The sequence below is a fragment of the Ammospiza nelsoni genome, chromosome 4 (genome assembly GCF_027579445.1).
Source record: "Ammospiza nelsoni isolate bAmmNel1 chromosome 4, bAmmNel1.pri, whole genome shotgun sequence".
NCBI lineage: Eukaryota > Metazoa > Chordata > Aves > Passeriformes > Passerellidae > Ammospiza > Ammospiza nelsoni.
Window position 1 is genome coordinate 63,498,214 of NC_080636.1, and position 22,958 is coordinate 63,521,171.

General features: G+C 39.8%; 1 protein-coding gene across 4 annotated transcripts; it reads left to right on the top strand.

The window, feature by feature from the left end:
* The first annotated feature begins 1,003 nt into the window (after nucleotides 1–1,003).
* YTHDC1 (YTH N6-methyladenosine RNA binding protein C1) lies at nucleotides 1,004–21,672 on the top strand. 4 transcript variants are annotated; one of them, XM_059470205.1, is made up of 18 exons: nucleotides 1,004–1,131; nucleotides 4,889–4,990; nucleotides 5,594–5,922; nucleotides 6,055–6,409; nucleotides 7,646–7,735; nucleotides 8,243–8,296; nucleotides 8,904–8,998; nucleotides 10,826–10,934; nucleotides 11,035–11,152; nucleotides 11,988–12,072; nucleotides 13,950–14,116; nucleotides 16,606–16,688; nucleotides 18,103–18,139; nucleotides 18,232–18,271; nucleotides 18,375–18,437; nucleotides 19,890–20,024; nucleotides 20,663–20,870; nucleotides 21,261–21,672. In XM_059470205.1, the coding sequence occupies exons 1-18, from the start codon at nucleotides 1,104–1,106 to the stop codon at nucleotides 21,308–21,310; spliced, it is 2,148 nt and encodes a 715-aa protein (XP_059326188.1). In that variant the 5' UTR covers nucleotides 1,004–1,103; the 3' UTR covers nucleotides 21,311–21,672. The 4 variants fall into 4 exon arrangements, with proteins under 4 accessions (XP_059326188.1, XP_059326190.1, XP_059326189.1 ...); XM_059470207.1 differs by lacking the exon at nucleotides 8,243–8,296; XM_059470206.1 differs by lacking the exon at nucleotides 21,261–21,672 and having other exon boundaries at nucleotides 20,663–21,247.
* The last annotated feature ends 1,286 nt before the right edge of the window (nucleotides 21,673–22,958 follow it).

Here is a 22,958-nt window from a genome sequence, read left to right on the forward strand (position 1 = left end):
CCATGCTATGGCCTGTTCCCCTGGTTGTATTGTACATACTGATAAACTAGCAAATGCAACTTAGTGCCCAAGCTTCTTCATAAGCTGCCCAAAAGGGCAACTAAGATGAGGTGGTAAAGTTTCCACCTACATTAGGGTAGAAAAGAGTTACGCTCTAAACTGAAATTTATTTAAAAGACAATGTGGATAGATAAAGCACACTTGTTTCATATTTCACAGAATAGTTTGGGTTGGAAGTGACCTTCAAGGTCATCCAGTTGCAACCCCTCTACCACTGGCAGGGATAACTTCCACTAGATCAGGTTGCTCAGGGCTCCATCTAATCCATTGAATGCTCCCAGGGATGGGGCACACACAGCTTCTCTGGGCAGCCTATGCCAGTGCCTCACCACTCTCACCATAAAAAAATTCTTCCTGGTATATAATCTAAACGTAGTCTCTTTCATTTTGAAGCCACTCCCCCTTGTCCTCACCCCACATACTCTTGTAAGAAGTCTCTCACCATCTTTCTTGTTAGACTCTCTTCTGTACTGGAAGACTACAATTAAGTCACCCCAAAGTCTTCTCTAGGCTGAACAATCCCAATTCTTTCAGCCTTTCCTCATAGGAGAGGCGCTCCAGCCCCCTCATCAGCTTGGTAACCCTTCTCTGAACTGGCCTGATTGCCAGGAGAACGGAAAAAACAGTGAGAAGGGGGACGCAAAGGTAAAAAACAAGAGAAAACCAGGGAACAGCAACGCCCAACACCAGGGATTAAGTAAGTACTGTGAAACTTTGCCCCATTCAGGACTCTCAGCAAGGGCTCCAACACCACACACACACAGCTGTCACAGCAGCACGGGCGGAACGCGAGCTTCCCGCACTTCCGAGAGCAGAAAACCTGCTCCTTTCCCGGCGCATCCAGCCAAGCGCAGCCCGCAGCTGCCAGGGCCTGACATGGCGGCCGCGCCCTCACGGCCCCGCGCGGCGCATGCCCCGCCACCGCCCGCCCGCGGCGCGCTCTGACGCGAGGAGCGTAAACAAAGCGGCGCTCTGTGGGAAGAGGGAAGCGCTACGTGCAGGAAGAGGGAGCCTCCATCTTAGGCGCTCGTCGCGGCGGCGGGATGGCGACGGATGGCCGGGAGGAGAAGGGTATGTGGCGGTAGCGAGGGGGGCAAGCGTTAGGCCCCGGGGAAGGGGGAAGGCTCAGGCGGGGATCGGGCCCCCGCCTGAGCCTTCCCCCTTCCCCGGGGCCACCTTGGAAGCTGGTGCTGGGCCTTCTACGGGGAGACGTCCGTCTCCTCCGGGGAGCGGAGGGGCGGCGGGGTCAGGGATAACCTTTCGAGGATGATTTTATTTTTGCGGAAGCGCTCCCTGTGTTTTGCTGGGGAGCAGGAGATAACAGGGCCCATCATACTTTGGTGTCCCGGCAGCAGCGGGCTCGGGGCAAGGTGACTCGAGCAGCGGGAAGAGGGAGAAGTTCGTGGGCCGTAAGTTTTACATCATCGACAGCGAGTTACTGCAGGTTGTGTTTTCGCAAAAAGTATTTGCTATTTTTATTGCGGCTTTTTGTTTCTGCTTGGATCGCTAGGCCGTTTTGGTTTTGGGGTTTTTTGCACGGTTTTCTGTGGGGAAATGTAGTTACTTTAGTAAGCAGAAATTTCTGTTGGAATCTACTTTGCCGGTTGTTGCTCGGCTTTTTGCAGTGAGCTGTGAATTCTGGGCACTGTGGGTAAATAAATTTGAGTTAGAGGAATCGGACGATTTCAGAGTCATTACTCTGGAATAATAATAATCTAGGGCAATTAGTGTCGAATAATGGAATCACAGCTCTTGTAAGTGACTACCGCTATCCACGGAAGCCGAAGTGATCCGCATGTTATCTGTGGGATTATGTTAGTCAGTCCTCACGAAATAGCCTCTTTAAGAAGGCAAACCAGAGTTAAGTGTAGCAGATTGCCCTTTGGTGGTTAGTGCAGAGAGTTGCAGAGTTATAAAAAGGGCAAAGTATCATTAGGGTAGTGTGGCTTGGATTGCGTTCATTTGGATTTCTGTGGAGAATAATGCTTCCTGTAAAGCCTTTTGCAGGATATGTGTCCACAAAATGGCTTTGTCAGAGTGGTAAAGGTTTGCTATCTGATATTTATTTTGAAGCTATATTACATGGAAAATTCCCAGTAGATTTTGTCAGAACTAATAAATAAAGTTATTGGTGGTGCTTGATCCTTAATGATGTTATTGTAAGATTGGTAGATTGGGATATGATCAGGTTGTGTCAGAACAGATCTGATCACCCACTGTGGATGAGCCGTGAATTTGAAATGTTTGCTGTTATCATCTATAAATTTCTATTCATATAAGTATTTGTCCAGTTGGGCTTGAATTTTTTTTCAGTGTTTGTTAATCACTGCCAGTGGTCAAGTTATATTTTTACTTTAATTTGTTTTTAATTATTTCTCATGTGAAAGGGGTTATTTTGACTGAATAATAAGTGTTGATGCACATTTGCAGCTGAACCGATTTCTGCTGTAAGTGCTCCCATAGGAAGAGAAATGCTGTTTTACCACTTTAAAAAAAGCAAAAATAAGGCTTGCAGGCCTGTTTAGTTTGAAATCACAGAGGCTTATTTCTTTTGTGTGCCAAATGGGATTTTTGCTTGGACCCTTCCAATAGTTCTAATTCTCCTGGGCAGCAGACGAAATGGCCTCCCAGGCTACCTTCCTGCTATTTTGGGTGAGTTAAATTTGTTCATGGAAAGATCCCACAAAAGACAAGCGGCAGGAAAGCCCTGTTGGGAGTATCTGCCACAGAAAGAACTCATTTGGTCCCTCCCTCTTCAGTGGTGATGGACTATAAAACACCTGTCCTCTGCCATTTTTCTGTTTCTGATTTTGTGTTTTTCCTGACACCTCGCTGAGATAATTTGGCTCTTCAGGTTGAACACTGACAGTGGTGGTTCACTGAGAGAAATGATCTTGTGCGAGTCAGAAAAGCAGCGTATCCAGTGCGAGACAGGAAGCAGGCTGCTAAATAAATCTGGAGATGAGCTTCTAAACAAATCATGTCGATGTGCCTGTGGAAGGGGATGGGGGATCCTGCTCCTGTCTCCTGCACCCTCTTTAACATTCCAGCTGCAAATGAGGCCCGTCTAACCTGGAAGGGGTTTAGGAGAGAGTGTGTATCAGACTTGCGTTTTCTGTTAAATTTCCCTTCTTACACTTCTGAATGAGCTGATAAGGAGTCTCTTACCACCTTCCATCGCTGCTGCAGTAGGTAGGTTAAATCTAGTTTACTCAAGTATGCTATTGTCTCACCAAGAGGGAAACAAATCTAAGGTTCAATACACATGATTTGAGGTGGATGATATGTTTAATTTTCTAATCTCAATGCACCTCTTTTTCATTAGTGTCCAGAAAAAATCCTTGTGCTCTAGACTTGCCAAGCTTCCTGTGGACAAGCAGAATGCAAGCCAGGAAATTGCATCCCATGTTTGGCAGTTACACAGCCGTGAATCTGACTGTCATATATTTATCAGTCACAGCAAGAATATTTGCTATGGATGTATGGCTAAAAACATAAAGGGCTGTTCCTAAGAGAATTTTGATGCAAGTTTATGTTGCATTTAAATGCCTGCTGACTGGGAAAGGTTTGATCCACTTCTCTCTGCACCATTTCCTTTGCATTAGAGACACCTACTGAGCAGTCCAGGGATCACTTCTGCATTCCCCTACCACTGAAAATGTGGAGAAGTGCCAGCAGGAAAATTAGTGTACATGCTGGCTTCAGATTTGGTAGTATAGAGTAGAGAGAATTTTAATACTATTTTATATATATATATTTATATAAATATATATAGTGTGGATTATGTTTGGGGTTTTTCACTATCAAGCTGTAAATTTTATGTTGTGGCTCAGCTCAATATTTTGAGATAGACGAGCTGCCAGACTCTGGAGGATTTAATTGCTGCATTACCTCAGTTTCACGCAGTACTGGAGTCCTTACCTTGCGTCTGCTACAGATATTGTAAACCAGCTGAATCCTTGGAGGCTGCTCTGGTTTCTTTTTCCTGAGCACAGAAATTGCAATCAATCACAAAGTGGAAAGAACTAAGAATTTTGGAGAGATTCCAAAATTGATACCTTTTTTATTTTTCCCTTTGCATGGTAAGGCTTAGTTCACTCTTTTTAAAGTGCTTGGAATATAGATCTGCTACCCTAAAGCTTGTGACTCCTTCTTCTAATAGATCACCATATATCCCTTTTGGTTTCAGAAATTGTGACAGATTTTAAAATCTTGTGAGCATATGTGGTCATTTACTGCCTCTGGCATTAATTTTCTTTAACATTTGCCCTTTTGACCAAGTTTTGACCAAGTTGTGGAGGTTTCTTTCGGTACAACTCAGAGTTAATGATGCAACAAATAAATACTGTTTTCTCCATTATGTTTGTTCTATTTGTTAGTGAACCACAAAACCCACCATTCTAACACTGCTATGACAACAAAGAGAGAGATTAATTCATCATGCAAGTTTGAGAATTTTGCAGAGATAAGGGTCCCTTCTCTTTACTAATGGCACTCAGACTACCTCCTGGTCTCCCTTTTTCTGTAATTTTATGTTCAGCCTTCATTTGTAGGTCAGCTTTGCTGAAAAGCTTTTGTGACATGAGGAGCCAACTTGGACCTTGTTTAGAGGTCTAAATGCATCTTGTGACATATTTTAATTTTTTTATTTGCTCTACCTGATCCTTCCAAATGAAAGTGTAGAAATAAATCAAGAAGATGTCAATTTTTTGCTTTGTTGCAGATCTGTAGCCCTGAAGGAAATGTTTGGGTTTGTAACTACTAGTTCTGTGATTTACATGTCCAGACTTTTTATGGTTGGTTTTTACTTTTTTTTGTGTATTTTCAGATGGTGAACTGAATGTTCTGGATGACATTTTGACTGACGCTCCTGACCAGGATGATGAGTTGTATAACCCTGACAGTGAGCAAGACAAAAGTGAGAAAAAGGGTATGTGATTTCGGTAGTGGTTGCTCTGCAGGAACATAAGTGGTAAACATGTCTGTCTTATTTCAGTTAGTCTTTGAAGTAATGGATTTTATAACTTGATTCAAAGAGTGAATGAGTTCCAAAAGTCTTTATTTCATGGACATGTGCTTTTTCACCTTACCCTCCAAGCAGACAGTCAGATCCATTTCCTTTTGTCTCAAGAGCAGTTGCTGAGTCTGGCTTGTTCTGAATTCATTTGCTGTTAGGAAATGACTGTCCTTTTTGGCTCAGTGAAGTGAGATGGAAGTGGAGCAAAGGGGTTGCAAAGTCTGATTCCAGCTCAGTTCTTTATTTGGCTTTAGGCCAATCCTCTAAGCATTTAAATTAGGATTTCCAAGTGTAAAATCTGAGAAACACATGTGTCTTAGAAGTAAAATACATGTTTTAGGACATGAGCTGTTCCTAAGAAGCAGTTTTGAGTGTTGCTGCAAAGCCTACAACTGGAAGATGTTCCCTGTGACTGCAGCAGGGTAATTACCTAAAATAGAGGACGTAGAAGCCTCTGTACAGTTTTTGTTTTGATATCGGAAATAACACTGAACTTGATATTTCTTTCTCTTTAAGGATCAAAAAGAAAAACTGACAGGATGGAAAATGCTGAAAGCAAGAGGCAAAAACCTTCTGTGCATTCCTCGAGGCAGATGATGCCAAAGCCTCCCAGCTCATCAGTTAGCAATAACAAGAGAATCGTGAGCACGAAAGGAAAGCTGGTGTCAGAGTACAAGACTGAGGAGTACCAGAGGTCCGACAGAAGCAAGCGCCCAGATGGCGATCGGAAGATGCGAATGTCGAGCAGCTCCAGGGAACCTTATAAAGGACAACCAGAGAAATCTTACATGAGGAAGAGAGATATTGACAGAAGGGCAAAGTCTTCTACACCGGACGGTTCAGAGGTATTAAGTATTCTTGCTGCCTTATAAATAAAGCAATTTTATGAGACTTCTGTAAGGCACGTTCTCTTAGGACTGTGTGTGCATCCTGACAATGTTATATGACCGCTGATTCACTTTTTCTTTAAACATCAGAGAATCAGGCATGATGTGGATAGAAGACCAAGCAGATCTAGCCATTCTTCTAAAGAAGAGGTGAACTCTGAGGAATATTGTTCAGATCACGAGACTGGCAGTAGTGGTTCCTCTGAACAAGGCAACACAGAGAATGAGGAGGAAGGAATGGAAGAAGAGGAAGATGATGAAGGGGAGGAGGATGAAGAGGTGGAAGAAGATGGGGAGGAAGATGAAGAAGAGTATGAACAGGATGAGAGGGATCAGAAGGAAGGAAATGACTATGACACACGGAGTGAAGCCAGCGATTCTGATTCTGAATCTGCCTCTTTCACAGATGGGTCAGTCAGATCTGGGTCTGGTTCAGATGCATCAGGTAGGCAGCATCTTGCATGCTAATGTGAAATACCTTGCCACTGAAAGGTGACTGCTTTGAAAAATAACCACTTGCTGACCATGTCGAAAGTAAGCCGTGGTGGCAGAAGTCAGGAAGATGTTAATTATGAAATACCATAGGCATGGAAAAAATTACTGGAAAGTGGTAAAACAAAATTGTGAATATCCAGATTGCTGTGTTGAGGATTCGTTGTATTCTTGATTGCTTTGACCTTGCTGTTCAATGCTTTGTAACAGTAAAATTAGTACTTTCTTGGGTATCTAATGGCTTAGTTTTCCACACAATTAATTTTAATTCAGCGTTGAGCTGTTTGGTGTCCATCTAGATGAGTGACCAGGTAGACTGGTGTAGTAAAACATTATGTCCCTGGGGAATGATAGCTGAATCCTAAATATTGGCTATGCTCAGCATAGGAAATCTAAACCTAAATTGAAATTATTAGAGCAAATTTAGAAGGAAATAAATGTTTTAAGCAGAAACTAGAAACAATTGGTTTGTGTTTGTATATTGTAAGTGGTCCTAGCTTGCAGATGTGAAGTGCTAATGAGGTAAATACTTTTGGGTTTGGCTGTTCGTTGTTTGTTTTTTCTAGGAAAGCAGCTTGCAATCCTGTTAAGATTCCTATTGTGTATCTTCCTTGTCTGAAGTCTCCATAGGTGGTCATCCTGCTTAATATGCTGCCTCTTTTAGCTCAGCTCTGCTGTATGGAATTAGAGACAGCAAGGTGTAACCTAAAGACAAGTGAAACTGTAATAACTGCTCTAAAAAACTCTGTGGTATAATGTAACACTGTCTTAAGAGTGGAAATAATTGCTTTTGTGCCACAGTGTTTTGTTTTCCTGTCTCTTGCTGTTTTTGAGCTCTGAGCAAATGAGCTATTGCTGCACAGTTTGTGCTAGATGTTGCACATTTGGGTGAAGGCTGAAAAGAAACGCTAACCCACCCTTACTAAAAATAATAATAAATTCTATCTGTAAACATTGCACAGATTTAATAGATTTGTGCCATTGATCTTTCTTTTGTGAATGAAAAGCTTGAGTAACTAGCATTTGCTTCTTCTGTGCATGATAATTTTGTGGCAACAACAGCGATTTTAATGTGCAAGCCAAATGGTAACTTCACTTTTACTGATGTTATTTTCCTGTCTCATTACTTTTTAATCTCAACTTTGCCTGTGTTTAAAGTATGGCTTTTATTTTTTATGGTTTCTTTTAGACGAGAAAAAGAAGGAGAGGAAGAGAGCTAGAGGTATCTCTCCAATTGTTTTTGACAGAAGTGGGAGTTCTGCATCAGAATCATATGCAGGTATTCTTCCCTTTTGTTGCTTGTCATTGTGACTTGCATCAAATCTTAATGTGTAATCTAAAATAAATGTAACTGGCTGTAGAGATTTATAGGGTCTGTAGCTTTGTATAATTTGGTATTGACTTCTGGCATGTTGTGTGTGGATACCTTTGGGGGGAAGTAGGCTTTCTTGTTACTTTAATGCTATTCTGTTGCTTAAGTGGAAATTTCACTTTTTTTTTTTTTTTTAACTTGGAAGATGATGATTCAGTGACTAGTTTTCTGAGTAGGAAATTGTTCAAATATTATTAAAAAAAAAAAAAAAAAACCAAATTAAACAACCCGAAACAAAAAAAAACCAACAAAACAAAACACTCGTGCACATTGAGTAGTATTTTTTGTGTGTGTGGGTGCGCGCCAGAAAGCATAATTTGTCATGAATGAAAATTGTATGGGATAAGGCTGTAGAAATTGTATATTATCTCTATTAAGGCTCAATCTGAACAAATGTACTTTGGCTAAACACAGGTTCAGAAAAGAAGCATGAGAAATTATCATCTTCCGTTCGTGCTGTCCAAAAAGGTATCATTTAAATTTGAATTTTTAATGCATGCCCCATAGCAAGCCATTGTCTCTGTTGATTAAATTACCTCTAAGTAGTGATGTTCTGATATAAATCAATTTAAGCACGTTGTTGTTCTGAGCATGATAATTGAATCTTGAGCTACTTTTGCATGTTTTGAGAGTGATATGCAAAAAGTTCAGTCACTGTGCTCTTTGCAGAGGCAGCAAATTTAAAAAGGAAGTGCTTAAAGCTGCAAAGAGGAACAGCATTCACCATTTTCTGTTGAACAGTTTGTGCTTGTAACGAGTGTTACCATCATTTATGCAAAGATCTTTAAGGAAGGAAATAAGTCCTACATATCGGAACATCACTGAATCATGCTGATTTTATTTTACGTTTTTCTTTACTTGGATATCTGAGTTTTAGTTTTGGTTTGGTTTCCCCTGGCATTTTGTGCTCTGCAGCTTTGACTTTAAGTTGGGTGGTTTACTGTGGTAATACATAGATAGGAAATGGGTGGGATACTGTATTTTTTGAAGAAAGGAAGCAACTATCTGTACTCAAAGCAACATGTTTGGTAAGTATTTACAGTTCAGCTTATTTGATACTTTGTTTTCTTTTCAGACCAAACAAGCAAACTTAAATACATTCTCCAAGATGCACGGTTCTTTCTCATCAAGAGTAATAACCATGAAAATGTATCACTTGCTAAGGCAAAGGTATGTTGTATTTTCTTCAAACCGATCCTTTTGTCTGTTTTCAGACACACTCACCTCGGTTTGGGAGAGTGTGTTTGGATTGTTATATTGCTTGGATCTTGGTGGATGCAGCAACAAAAGCTACCGTGCCTCGGTTCTTTGGCTTCCACCGTAACCTAGAAAAGGTCCTGACCACTGGCCATTTATCTTGGCAAGAATGGGGTTAAAAGGGGCCTTAGGGTCTATTTGATAACATCCTAAGCCAAGCTCTGTTGGGAATGCTGGGGTGGTATTTTCTCCCATCCATCAGCACCTCTGTTCCTATCGCTGTGCTCTGAGAAGGTTCAGAAGGTTGTTTGGCTTTTTTCTAATGCTACATGAGTAGTTTTGGTCAGGTGTTTCAGGATCTGAAGCGTTACTGTGGAAATGTATGCCTGGCAATGCTAGTGTGAGTGAGTTCTTTGGGAGGGATTCCAGAACACCAGATTTCAGCTGTTGAGGAATTGCACTAGGTGTCCATTGCAGCACTCTGGTGGTTTTATATTGGCATGTGTTCTTTGAAACAGGTCATAGAGAAAATACTTGATTTGCTGTTACACAAGATACATAGAGTAGGTGATTCTGTTAATGAAGATTTTCTAAATTAGGGTGAAAATAGCATCAAAATGATTAAACAAATCTCAAAGTCCTGGACATGTTTGGTTCTCACCTCTCCTTCCAGCTTTGAAGGTGCAGTGAACACCATTCTGACTGGTGACTCTGTAAAGGAGTCTATTCTTTTTTGTGCTTCATCCACGTATGGGGCTGCAGTAGTATCCTTGTTCCTGAAGTAATTGAAGTGGATGCTTTGTCTCTCAGTGTGGAGGCATCAGTGCTTTGATGTTGGACTTTCATGAAACTCACTTTTGTGGTGCCAATGTAATAGGTTTTTGAGTTCACAGCAGGGCTTTACAAGCAGCCAAAAGCCATGTAATCTGACTGAAAGCTAGCAAAAACCCCACATATTCTCTGGTGGTTATAGTGAATTACCAGAATCATACAAACACTGATCTGAGTTCAGAGTAGGGCATAAATACTTACCTGCACTAAAAAAATGCCAGGGAAGGAATGTTGACATTGGTATTTATAGCCTATTCTGAGGCTGAAGCTTGTTTACTCAGAAAATGGATGGAGGAGTAATTCAATAAATTCTTATTCTATATCAGCTCAGCTGGCACCTTAAAACAGGTTGTGTTTTATTGTGTGGCTGCATAGCAGCTGGTGAAATAGAAAAGATAGTACTTAGTAGTAGTAGGAGATGTGTAGGGCTAAACAAAGTGATTTGTTTTGCCATTTTAAATTGTTACTTTGGTGTCTTTCATGTTGCTGGCATTTCACAGAAAGAATTTTGAAGTCTGCAAACTGTCCTCAGCAAATTGCAGTACTATAGTCAAGTCTACCTGCCCACCTTTTAGCAGTATTCTCTTGGTTTTTCATAATTCCTGTGTGTTATATAATACATAAATTCCTTTAGTCACTTGAAACATATGTGCAAACTTTCACCCTTACTATTTTTATGCTAACTGCCCATCATTATAATTATAATGGAAGTCTTAGATGATCTAAATGCATCTTCAGTGTCCAAAAAAAGGTTGAAAAGCCAGTGTTTTAAAAGTTTTAGTACAAGGCAGGCTAAAATATTTCTTGATGGAAATTAACTTTTCAATATGTTTTTCTTTCTATTATCTTCCACTCCAGTGGAAGTATTTTGGTCTTGTTTTCTTCATGTGCATTACATATTTATGTTAGCTAAATCATTTGAGATTAACTGTTGTGTTTTGGGATGGGGTGGGTGTTTTTCTGTTTTAGGGAGTATGGTCAACACTTCCAGTGAATGAAAAGAAGCTTAATGCTGCATTTAGATCAGCAAGGAGTGTTATTTTGATATTTTCTGTAAGAGAGAGTGGCAAATTCCAAGGTAAGGAAAAATGAGCTATTTTCAAGGTGAGTCAAAGTGAGTTCTATATGCAATAGCCTTTCTGTTGTATCTTTGTTACAATTCATACAAAATCCTTCAGGGTTTGCAAGATTATCTTCAGAGTCCCATCATGGAGGATCACCTATACATTGGGTGCTGCCTGCAGGAATGAATGCAAAAATGTTGGGAGGTGTCTTTAAAATTGACTGGATCTGCAGGTAACCAACTGTGCATTTATGTTGCTGTTAGTAACAAGGCATTATATTATAACTTTTGCGTATTACTCAAGTGCCAACAGCATCCTTCTGAAACTTGATTCAACCAGAGATCTATCCTCACTGCTCACTTGAATAGACAGCTGTGGGTGAAAAAGATTTGTCCTTACATGGATTTTTTTTTTTTTTTCTGTTTTGATCTGACTAAACAAAGAAAATACTACTGTTCTGAAACAACATATGACATAGTGCAAGTATTGCATAATGTATAGGTTGTGAGCAGTATGTTCTTACAGAAAAGATTTTAAATCTCTTATTAAGGAAAAAAGTTACAGCAGTCCCATGAAACACATTGCATGGTTGTACAAGTACTTTGGACTGCCAGAAAGACTGAATAGAGGAAAAGTGAGACTTTGAATTAAAGTGTTGGAAAGATCCTCTTGAAGCTACTGACTCCCACCTCCAGCTCAAAGCACTTCATAGTTAGGTCAGTGCTCAGGGATTTAAGTATGTGCCAAGAGCTACCACATGTAGAGATCAGTGTATTCAGATGGTGAGATAATAAACAAGCACAATCACAATATTGCATACAGACCAAAATATTCTCTTTTAAAGGAGGGCTTGTCATAGTATGAACTATATTAGTTACTACTGGAATAAGTCCAAGTGAAATCTTCAGTTACTAATATATAGACCATAAGAATATGTTCAGAGACCTAACAGTACAAAGAATAACAGGATTATTTTATATGTAGTCTCCTGCTGTATACATTTTTACTTCTTTTCTTAATAAAAATAACTGAGGCAAAACTATAAATGGTGCCACTTGCATATTTAGGCGGGAATTGCCGTTCACTAAATCTGCTCACCTGACCAATCCTTGGAACGAACATAAGCCAGTAAAGATTGGACGCGATGGACAGGTTTGTTAATTCTTACTTGTTTTCTATAACTGACATCCTCTAGTGCTTGCTTCCAGCTTAGAATGTGCAAGAGAGTAGGAATGTTTTTTATAGCAGTTACTTGGAGTAGAGTGTTGTGGCAAAGGCATTTTGCTTCTTTCTAATGCTGTTGTGGAAGAAGGAAAAGGAAACAATACAGTGCCAATTCTGTTTTCATCTTTATGATAAACAGTGTTTGCTTCAAAACTGTGTGGTATTCTGAATTTGAAATGTGATGTGCCTTGCATTGTATAGTGTGCAAACCACATAGCATCAGGTTTTAAGAAAAAGGTCTGGTGTTTCCAGTTGTGCTCTGCATTACGTTTTTTAATATATACTGTATTGCTTAAGGCATACACTCCCACTATAGAATATCTGCTAAGCAAATTTCAGGTGGGGCTGGCTCTTTGTCTTGTTAGACATACCAGAGTGCAGGTATGTTGCTGCTGTCATCATGTACCCAAGCTGTGGGTAAAATAGCAGGTTCTGCTTTAAGACAAGGTGGGAGGTAATCTCCATACTGTATGGAAAATGTCAACTCCTTGCTGCGTTGTTTTGCCCGCAGATATGTTTGCTTTGTTGTGTAGCAGGAGAAAAACAATAGTTTTGATATTGTTTTTAGTTTAGTGTGAACTCTAAAAAAAATGTTTTTCAATTAACTTAGCTACTGTTAAATGGCCAAGGAAATTTATTGTTTTTCCTGATGTTTTGTCTACAGTAGACTTGCAATCTGGATGTGGGTTTCAGCTTTTTTCATCAAATTACTGTACTGTTACGGTCTAGACAAGCATTGCCTGATGCTTGCTCTCCCTGCTTTTCAAGTCTGCTTATTTCCTGAAGTGGTTGTCATTTATCCATTTATATTTGCACAACTGTGAATGGATCTCTCTTCTGAGGACACGTACACTGAAAATCTGCCTTTACGACATCATTTGGGAAGGTGTTCTGCAAGCCTGCAGTCACCAGTTTGAAGAAGCACTTCTGTTTTGCACCTGGCTCCTGCTAGATTTATTTGATGGCCCAAGTTCTTGTAGTGGAAGAGAGAGTCAGAAAATTCATATCTGTCCCTTTCTCCTCCAGACAGTTTGCAGTGTCTAATGGTCCCATTATCTCGATCTTGTTTCCCCATATCCCTCATATTTCACTTTTAATCTAGGTTGGAGAGACCTGACCTTTTCAGTCATTGCATGTAGGAATTGTTGCATTAATTCACTTATTCTTGGTGCCCTGCTTTGAAGTTTTCCATTTCTGTTGTCCCCCTATTTTTTGAGATGTAGGGGCACAACTGCAGGCAATATTTAGGGTGTGGGTGGAACATGAAATTCGGTGTGATACAATGGCTTTCTTATTCAGTGTTCTTTTCCTAATAACCCTGAGCACACAAAATGCTTGTTTTGATCGTGGTCAGACCTTGAGTTGGTATTTTCATGGACTTGTCTACCATACAATGAAGAACTCATACTGAGTGGTAGTAGTCAACTTCATCAGGCCATGGCTTTATATGTGAAGCTGGGATGGATTTTTTTTCCTGCGTGTGTCACTTTTCTTTCTGTAATAGGTAATCATTTTCTTTGTGATGAAAAACAGTCCTCTGATTTTATAGCAAAACAGTGATGTGGCCTGTATGTCTCATGGGAAGATATGGTTACCCCAAGTGTTGGACTATTTAGTGAAAATTCTAATTAGTACCTAAAGAGTTAAAGGTAATGTAAGTGAATTTTGCTGTGTCTAGTGATACTGAAATCTCTTTGAAGTGTCCTTTTTTTTTTATTTTTTTTTTTTCCTTAAATGTCTGTTGTCAGTGTATTTGGGGAGAGTTTAATTTCTTCAGTTTATGAACCGCTTCTAACTAATTCTAGGAAATTGAGCCGGAATGTGGAACCCAACTTTGTCTTCTCTTCCCTCCTGATGAAAGTATTGACTTGTATCAAGTCATTCATAAAATGAGGCACAAGAGAAGAATGCACTCACAACCCCGATCAAGAGGACGCCCATCCCGTCGAGACCCCGTTCGGGACGTGGGAAGGTTAGAAACGTTCTTTGGACTGATAATAGGCACATGTGTGAGAATAACGTGATGGAGGAATGTGATTCGTCAAAGCTTGCCCTGCGATAAAGAAGAGAGAAAATCCTCAAATCAAGCTGCATGGACAAGTTTGTGGCTTCATTGAGGATTTCACATGGTTCCCCGGTCTGTCATTTTTCAAGAGGAAAATGGGGATCTTTGCTTTTGCTGAAAAAAGCTCTTAAAGTTCTGTCTCTAGTTTAGACTAGATCATTTATTGAGCTAATGCAACTTGTAATGCTAGCTGTAGGTAAGCTTGGCTTGATTATGAGCAGGCTAGATGGAGAGGAGGAAATATTTATATGCTAAAAATGTGTTAATATCTTGTAAAAGCCTTTTCTTTCAGGTGTGTCTCTGGATAAGCCTTATCAAATATGGGACTTTTATAAGGATCACTTAGAATTTTGCAGAAGATGCCGCCTCATTTTGAGGATAAAATATTTAAGTTATTTTGATATTCAAGAGGAGCATTATTGGGACTGTTTCAAATTGTGTCACCGTGATGTGTTAACCCTTTTGCCAAATATTCTCTAACATGTAACCACTGAATTCACACATCTTGCTGAGCTTCTGAAAACAGTAGGTTCTTTCCAAAAGGGATCAAGTGGCCCTTGGAGACCCGGCAACAAACCAAAAAGAATGGCTGTTGCTGTGTCTGTATATACAACCTTTCCAGATGCTGGCAGTACCTGTGGACTTAAAGTATTTTTAGAGGATCGACATGTTTATTGATCACTGCTTTATGAACTTAACATCATTTTCCAGAAAAAAAAGGGGGTATAACTTGTTACAGAATTGGAGAAGTCTTTGCAAAGAACTGATACTAGCCCTTCTGCCAAACACCTTTTCCCCGTGGTAGCCACTTTGCATACAGACTGATGTATGGTTTGGGCTGAAACCTTTGGTTAAGTTTCCTTTTTGTGGAAACATCCTGTGGTAGGTACAGAGGCCCCAACAAGAGTCCCCATTTCCTTGAGCTTAAAAAAAAGGACACTGTAACGAGTAGGTAGGAGGAAACCTGGCAGCGCCCCCCTATTTTTGGCTTTAAAGGACTGAACACCAAGATGGCTTTTGGAGTTAAGCTAAGAGGTTTCCAGTGCAATAAAGTATATACAAGTGAAGGTTTTGCAATGGACTGCAAACTATACATATAACACCACCACACCTTCTCAAGCCTGCCAGGGCCTCCATTTATGTATGTGGCTTACAGCTTAAAGTCAGTAGTTGGACTACTATATGAACTGTTTCTATCATATTTTATACCGGTCGTAAATGCACTCTCAAAACTACAAGAAAGCGGTATGTTTATTCTTTACACCAGCTTTTATTTTCTTTGATCTGAATTTGCTGTAGATGCAACTGCTTTTGTTTTTGGGCTTTTTGCTCATACTAAAGAATCTGCTTCCATTTTAAAAAGCTTAGTAACTGGGTACAGTGGGCTTTAATGACTGAAGTTGGGGAAGGGAGGGAGAAGTCACTATTTATAAAACTAAAAGCTATATAAGCTTGTTACTCAGCTGGCAAGTTGCACAGTAATTAAGCAATATAAAGAAAGTGTTAATGTCTTGTCATAAGGAATTATACTGTTGGGGAGGGGGAGGGGGGTGAGAAAGGAATGGTTCTGTAGCTGCTTTGTGTTTAGAAACACTGTTACATTAGCACTAGTCTCCCAGTACAGTAATGTTTATGTACCTTGGAGCAAAATAAGCACACAGTTGTCAGCTCTTTTTTGAGCCTAACAGCAACTGGAATGTAACTTATAAGGAAGAGCAGAGTTCTTAATATCTCTTCTGTCAAAGAGCTGCTTTTATAGAAAACAGCCCTAATTATTTTAATTATTAGGAAGCTTGAATGTTATTAAATTGAAAAATGCACCAGTGCATTGCTAGTAAGTTGCTTAGAACAGAAATTAGTAGAAATAATACAATTGGCCTATTAAATTAGGGAAGCCATAGTTAAAGTTGCAATTTCACAAAGCATGCAGAGTTTATTTATAAATGTTGTGGAAGTAGACCTTTTATTGAATTCTTTACCCATTAGCTATCAAATGCAGTACTCTTCATACCCTCTGACTGCAATGTTCTGTGAAATTCTTTGTTGTCCGATAGGTGTTGCAAAATGTAATGTGGAAAGTTTAATGTTAATGCCTAAGCTTGAGTTTGGTTTAGACAAATTTGTTACCTTTTGTTTGGGATGAAGATACAGTTGGGTTGAGTTCCTTCCTTAACTACCTAAATTCCTGTAGACAGAAAATAACAGTGGAATGTATGTAATTGAGCTATTTCTGATTCTTTCAGTTCAAATTTAAAGCTGTAGAATATTTTGAAGCAAATAGATTTGAGAATTATTACATTGATATCCTGGGCAGCTCAGACTGTTCCTGTGAGGTATTCTGCTGTGACAAATGCTCCAAGCAACCTTGTTTAATCTTTGATATCTAATTTGTGTAGGCGTCGACCAGAAGATTATGATATTCATAACAGCAGAAAGAAACCAAGGATTGACTATCCCCCTGAGTTTCACCAAAGACCAGGTTAATATCTTACTATCAAGATTTGTGTGCACCAATTCATGAGTATTTTCTCTTTTAGCATATCCTCGTTAATTCAAAAGTAAAATACTGATATAACTTGGATATAAAAATGTGACTTGTTTCAAGTGCTGCCTGCTGCTTTAACCCACCTCTCGAAGAAGTCAGTGACGCTGTTTCACTGGTTTGAGAGCTGAGTTTAACCTAGGCTGAGCCCTTTTTAAGAGCATTGAATTGTGTACATTGTTGTGAATGATCTTCTCAAGTGCTGTGTTAATGTGGGCACAAAAATAGATCTGACCTACTTGTCAAGATGCTAATCATCAAGTGAAAACGTTTGAGAAATTTCCACCTGGGAACGTCAGCTGAGACTGCGTGACTGGTAGCCTTTGTGTGGAGATGATGGTAGACATTCAGTTATGTTTTCAGACAGTTTTTTTTTACAAGCTTGACATGAGTTAGGCAGGAGGATGTTGCCCTGCATTTTACAAGAGGAATGATGAAGGGAAGTTTGTTGTTCCCTGGAAAGAAATGTTTGCAGTGGTACTGCAGCAACAGCACTGCTCATAGCAGCCTTTTTTTTCCTTCAGAAAGCAGCTATTAAGAATTTGTTGCTTTTAGTCTACCAAATTGTGCTTCACATCTCTTAGAAAAGTGCATTCTGCTATTTCAGTCGTAGATTTCTAAACCTGTTCAGAGCATGCCTGTATTGTCTGCAAAGCATGCCTAGCTTGTCTGCAAAGACTGCGTTCTTTCATGCAAAAAGTGTTGTTGCTGCTCTGCATCTTTCCAAGGCCATTGTTTAAAAAACAGAACAAGATTTTTTAAAAAATAATGAAGGTCACTATTTTATTGTAGTGCAAGCATGCCTGATGTTTTGCACCGTTCTGCTGAGCTCTTTAAAGGGATTTACTGAAGCTGTAAGAATTCTTTGCCCTGTGGGGCTTTTCCAGATAATTTTAGTTTGTTTTTAATTTCCTGTGTAGCATTGTATCCAAAACATATTGGGAAATGAGCTTTTTACTGAATACACATTCTACTGAATATATAGTTAGGAAGTAGTAACAGCCACGTGCTAAATGCCTGGAGGCAACACTCTTCAAATTCATGTGCATTCCTAATTCATTTGACTAAATTTCAAGTCTTTATTTGCACAGTTTCCCTCTTGCATATTTGTTGGTACTGTGTGCAAGTTCTTAATGGGTTTGTTGATGTCACTTTTTTATTATACTACTTGTCTTCATTGTCTATTAGGAGCTGTAAGTTTTCAAGAGTTGTTTTAAAAGTGAGGGTAGTAGCAGATAGACATAATTTTGTAGTAGCCACAAAATGAAAGGATACTTTCTAATGAATATAGTTTTTAAGATTGTTAACTTGAGACAATAAATTGAATTAATACTGCTTGATGTTCGAACAGGGTATATAAAGGATCCCAGATATCCCGAAGTAGACAGGTAAGGTGTGTTCATGTTACTCATTTTATGTCCTGGTAACTTGTCTGCACAGATAAGTTGGATTTAGTTCTGCAAATTTTTATTCCCAACAGACGATTTTCAGGAGTTCGACGAGATGTATTTTTAAATGGGGTAAGTTACTGCATGCAGTTTTTTTGGGCAACTTTATATTCATCTTTCTGCATTTCCAAAGAACACTCAGCACAAATTTTAATATTACTGTCTTTCATTTTAGTCCTACAATGATTACGTGAGGGAGTTCCACAACATGGGACCACCACCACCATGGCAAGGAATGGTTTGTGTCTTGTTGAATTTGGTTTTTCTCCTTAGCATACAGCTTCTTTTTGTTTCCCCCAAAAGGAGCCTGCCATATTCCATGTGCTCTCAACTCTTCACTTTTCCTAAAATCTACCTTTGCTGTAACAGTGTAAAAATTTTAGGGGAAAAGTATTGATAATAAGTATTTTGAAATTTACTTTCAACAGTAGTCTGGCATTTTAGTAAGCTAAAATGAAGAAATAGCAGAACTCTCCTTTAGCCTAGATGGGAGGGTGTGATCACATTCTGTATCCTGCTAAATGTTGATGGTACTTGGCTCTCAAACAGTAAATGCATCAAACATGTGGACTTGTTGAAGAGGCTCATGGAATGGGCTGCTGAGCTCTAGTGTTGTGCAGTGGCTTGCTTTTGGCTATGGCAGTGAAGCATGCAGGAAACTAGCAAAATGTGCTGCACAACCTAATTAAACTAAGTCTTTCTGTATTACAGCCTCCACTGAAGTGCACTTTTTTCCCAGAAAGATGAGCAGATACATGAGTGGACATATCTACAACTATGTAGATAGTTCACTTGTACAAGTTGTGGCCTTCACGTCAAGAGTAGTCATAGTGAGGTTATTTTAGTGATACTTAGTAGTAAGTCTGGCCTGATTTTGTATAACTATAATGAGTCTTTTGGCTCTTGTTTGTACTGCCAATGAGCAAAAAGCAGTGCCAGATACAGAGATGTTCCTATAGCCTCTCATTTTTGTCAGCTGAAACACAAGTCCTTACAACTGAAAGAAGTAAACAAAGTTGTCAGATGGGGGGGGAAACAGTTTTTTTTAAACAGTTAAGCCTCCAGAAACTCCCTTTTTTTTCTACTCCCCTCTTTTGCATGCAGTCCAAGTAGTTGTCCTAGAATCCAGTGCTTTCATTTACTTTCTTTGTAACAAAAATGCAAGCCAAGATGCTTTGTTACTAGGCAAAGGAGGACTGTGCAGATTGAAGAAATGAAAGAAATCAGCCAAAATAGGTTTTGTTAAAAACAAAAAAGGGCTAGCATTTTGTCAAATCATTTGACTTGCAAATTATTTGGTTTTTAATTTAGAATAGAAAGAAATTCATAAGGAATGAGTATGACTTGTTTCTGTAAGAGCTCTGGTTTGGGCAGAATTCACAGTCTATACGCAAGGGTTTAAAAACTCGGAACTGAAACTGCCACATTAAAATAGCAGAAGTTTTGTGTACGGTGTCGTATTGAGGCAGATGCAGAAGGAAGGGATGTTGGACTGTGGGGGGGGTGGTTACCAGACTTCTCCAAGCAGTGGTGGAGAGGGAGTAAAGCATGCCAGCCCAATGAAAAGTAGACTGCTGTTCAGTTAGGAGGCTGTGATCAGATTTATATAGATGCTGTGTTTTCCATCTGAATGATGCACTCCTTGTGTGCATTCCTTTGCTTCAACAAACTTCCTGTAACTTTCTTGTAGCCACCGTATCCAGGTATGGAGCAACCACCACACCACCCTTACTATCAGCACCATGCACCTCCACCTCAAGCTCACCCTCCATACTCAGGACATCATCCTGTACCCCATGAAGCGAGATACAGAGACAAACGAGTAGTAAGTGTCTGCATAGACAGAGGGGATGCAAGTCTGCAGGCTGGAGTAGGAATCTGGGGTCCAGGGGTAGCCTAGCTTGAGCTTTGTTTGCTATGATAAACAGCATGTTTATGACCTGTATTAGAGTTCCTTGGAAAGATCAGTTGTTTAGATTGACTACACACTTACAGCAAATTTGAAAAGCCTTTCTCTCCCTGGTGAGTTAGAGGTGAAAAATTCTCATACTCTTAAACTGAGGTGTATGCTTAAATTGGCTTCCTGCTTGTCCACCTATGAACATTTTCATCCTGAAACCTGGTTTGAATAAGGACAGGGCTGTAACTTTGCTCATGCTCATTGGCAACAAGTTACTTTATCGGCAGAATTTTGTGTTTTAAAACTTCTTATAGACACATCAGAAAACAGGGTGAATTATTAAGTTTCTGTTAGCTGGCTTGAAAGCTCCTTAGCTTTCAGGTCTCTTGCTGATGTCTGGCATTTGAACCCCAGATTCTGCACATGGATGCTGGACAGTTGGTTTGGTTGGGTTTGCCTTTTTTTAAATACTGGGCTTTCTGAGGAGTTACAGCCAGCCTTACAGATAAGGGAGGGAATTCTGATCTGGGAAAGAAAATAGCAGAGCTCTCCTTTCATCACAGCACGACTATGACATGAGAGTAGATGACTTCCTTCGCCGCACACAAGCTGTTGTCAGCGGACGGAGAAGCCGGCCCCGGGAGAGGGACCGAGAGCGGGAGCGCGACCGGCCTCGAGATAATCGGAGAGACAGAGAACGGGACAGAGGCCGTGATCGGGAAAGGGAGAGAGAGAGGATTTGTGACCGGGACAGAGACAGAGGTGAAAGAGGTAGATACCGAAGATAATCTATCTGGAACAGTGCTCACTTGAATCAAAAAAAGCTTGTATTTTTTTGTGTGTTTACAAGTAGTACATTTTATTTTCAGCTGTCTACTTAAAGTTCATTGTGTAGAAGGATTTATAATGACCCTCTCTATTCCAAGCATGCAGTGAACTATGAACTGGAAAAATTCGAATAGGCCAAAAATAAAATACACAAAGCTGACACACAACTTCATGTTTCTATTGGAACAAAGTTGGAAGCAGCTAAGAATGTAGATATTGATTAATTCTCAATAAGTGTTCTACTTAGTGACTTCATTCTAGGTTTTTGAATACTGATGGATAACTGCCTTTTTTTTTTTTTTTTTTTTTTGCTTTGATGTTTTCTTCCTGTAGTTTCATATGGTTCGATGGGAGAATGCTGCTATCAAGTATGCAAATACTGAAGTATGATCTCTTTCTTTTTTTTTGACGGTATGGCAGTGTTGTAGCAGCCTTTTCCCCCCCCCCCCCCTTTCCCCCCCATTTTTAACCCTATCTGTGAAGTCAAGTGATTTATTTTCAGTCTTCAATAAGGAAAGCAATATTAAGAAGACACTATTGATACCTAATTTTTAGCCTTTTTTAAAAATTTTCCTGTGTTCAATAACATTTTGGTCAGTTCTCTTGTCTGGTCTCTTTCCAAAATGTACACATTGCTTGGAATGTTCACAACCTGCGTGCGTGGAACCAGAAAATATTGCTGTATTCTACATTGCTACCTTTTTTTTTTTATAAAAATAAATTGGTAACTATTGAAATGTTTAAACCTCCATGTCGGGTTCCTTGGTTTTCTAAGCTTGACAGTTTTGCTAGATTCCAGAGTTCTAGGAAAAGATCTATGTTCAGAAATAGTTCAAGTGTTCTTTGTGGTAAGCAAAACTGATCTGAAGCCTGAATTTAGAAGAAGGACTGTTGATATAAAAGGTAATTGCATTTCTGTTTCCATAGTGAAGTGGCCAATAACTCCTGCAGCTCAGAGTTAAGGCCCTACATCTTCAACTTAATCATATGATCTTCAAGCTGTTGAGAGGCTGTCCTCAGCCACAACATACCTGTCTCAGGAATGTGTTAGTCCTGTAAGATCCAGAGTCTGTACCTATGTTCTTTGTAGCGATCACTTGTTACTTCTTTTAAATAAGAAATGTTTTATCTATGCCAATGGTAAAAATGTGGGGGGGGGGGGGGGGGAATTACTGAAAGTTCTTCAGTTTATCCAGCAATTTCCAACTTTCCAAAACTTGTAAGAGTAGCACTGCCTTGGTAGACTTCTTCATAAACTTCCTTCAGTGTCTCCTCATGTAACAAATCCAGACTGTGCTTTAAACACCCCCAGCTCCGCCCTGCTGGGTGCTGCAGCTATTTTTATAAATGCCAGTATAGGACTGGCCACTGTGTGGCATTTGTGGAAATGTGGTTTGTTGATCTGGCAATAGTTTGTGCTCTGCTTATTTTAGTCTACAGTCACAGTAGATATCTGCATATGTTAGACAAAAGGTTAGATCTCCAATGTACAAATATGTTTGGCTTCCTTAAGCAGAACTTGAGGCTGAATATGTGTTTGGGCTCCTCAGCACAGTTTATTGTGCACAGAGAGGTAATGCCTGCTAGCTGGAGGATTAGATCAGTGTGTCAGATTTAGAATACATTCTGTGTCTAATTGGAGAAATGTGTCACAGACCACCCTCGTACTTTGATATCTTTCTCTGCATTGTATACAGACTCTAAAATGAAGAAGGGGTTTTGGTTTTGAGGTTTTTTTGTTTGGATTGGTTGGTTGGTTGTTTTATTTTTTAAATTCAGTACTAGATAAGCCAAATTACTCAGAGTAGGTTACAGAAATGATGCACCTCCTTACAGGGACTGTGGAGCACTTTGTCCAGCTTTTCCCCTCTATCCTGTTTCCAGTGTCCTTTGTTAGCCCTGTCTGACCGATACCTGTGCAGCATGCTGGGAGGCTTGCTGGCCTTCTGGCATCCAAAGCAACATCTCAGCAACTGTGTGACAGGAGCTCATAGTGATCCAGCCGGATGGAGCTGTGCCTAGGGACCCACC